The sequence below is a fragment of the Wasmannia auropunctata genome, unplaced genomic scaffold, assembly GCF_000956235.1.
Source record: "Wasmannia auropunctata unplaced genomic scaffold, wasmannia.A_1.0 LD334330.1, whole genome shotgun sequence".
NCBI classification, from domain to species: domain Eukaryota; kingdom Metazoa; phylum Arthropoda; class Insecta; order Hymenoptera; family Formicidae; genus Wasmannia; species Wasmannia auropunctata.
In genome coordinates this window covers 1-1,001 of record NW_012028560.1, presented here as the reverse complement: position 1 = coordinate 1,001, position 1,001 = coordinate 1, and the positions used below count along the sequence as shown (strand labels likewise).

General features: G+C 38.1%; 1 protein-coding gene across 1 annotated transcript in view; it reads right to left on the bottom strand.

Moving 5' to 3' along the window:
• Nucleotides 1–872, bottom strand: part of LOC105458762 — a 12,020-nt gene extending 11,148 nt beyond the window's left edge. Inside the window, exon 1 of the mRNA XM_011704285.1 lies at nucleotides 696–872. Within this exon, the coding sequence (XP_011702587.1) occupies nucleotides 696–872 (177 nt within the window). The remainder of the gene's footprint in view (nucleotides 1–695) is intronic.
• Between the last annotated feature and the right edge of the window lie 129 nt (nucleotides 873–1,001).

Here is a 1,001-nt window from a genome sequence, read left to right as displayed (position 1 = left end):
AAACTAATCTCAAATTTAGTGAACTTTGTTTTAATTGGTAAAATTCCATTCTAATCTTAATCTCAATCTTTAGTCTGATACGGGCTTGAGAGCGGTCATGCCTGCGATTTAGCTGGGACCGGCGATATGCTGGTTTCAGCGCCTCTGGAAAGTGGACATTGAACTACTAACTAGATAGACCAATGAGAAGCACGCTTCCGTCCAACGCGTGCTTCTCATTGGTCTCTCTAGTTAGTAGTTCAATGTCCACTTTACAGAGGCGCTGAAACCAGTTCAATCGTATAGCGTTTTTCACTGGTAAGAACTGAGTGCGCACCGAAACTGCACGAGTGCGCAGCGGCACGGCACGAGGTTTCTGAAAGTGCGAGTTTCTTATACTCCCAGCTAAACACTCTACGCCGATCGAGTGTCACAATTTTCTGGTATCTGTGTCTTTTTTCAAACATATGATCTTCTTGTTAATATGGAAGTAAAATTTAAGGTTAATAACAAATTGATAACGTTAGAACTGCAAGCAAATTATATTATTATAACTGTAATACATAATTTTCGTACATATTATTTCTCTATTTTACATAAATAGAATCTATTAATAATATAATTATATTTATAGAATATATATGTATTAATTTCTTTACATAATTATATAACAATCTGATGACATGTATTGAACAATGAGAACATATACTTATAACCTCTTTATCTGTAAGATTATGTACCACGTCAACAAAGTTTTCGATTTTTGGAATTTTCCGTGTTTTTTCGTTCCAAAATTCATCTTCATCACTACTAGATGACGATGATGATAGCACTTCTAGCAGTTGAAGTGCTAATCGAGTTTTGAAACTGGTATCAATTTGCCGGGCAGCCATATTGCACTAGACCGACACCGTCGCTTGGAGCTCGTGCCGAGTTTCTGCACGAAAATGCAAAAACTCGACACCAAGTTTTCCAGTGAAACAGCGCGCACCGTCTCCGTGCGCACCGAAAAGCCCAGTGAA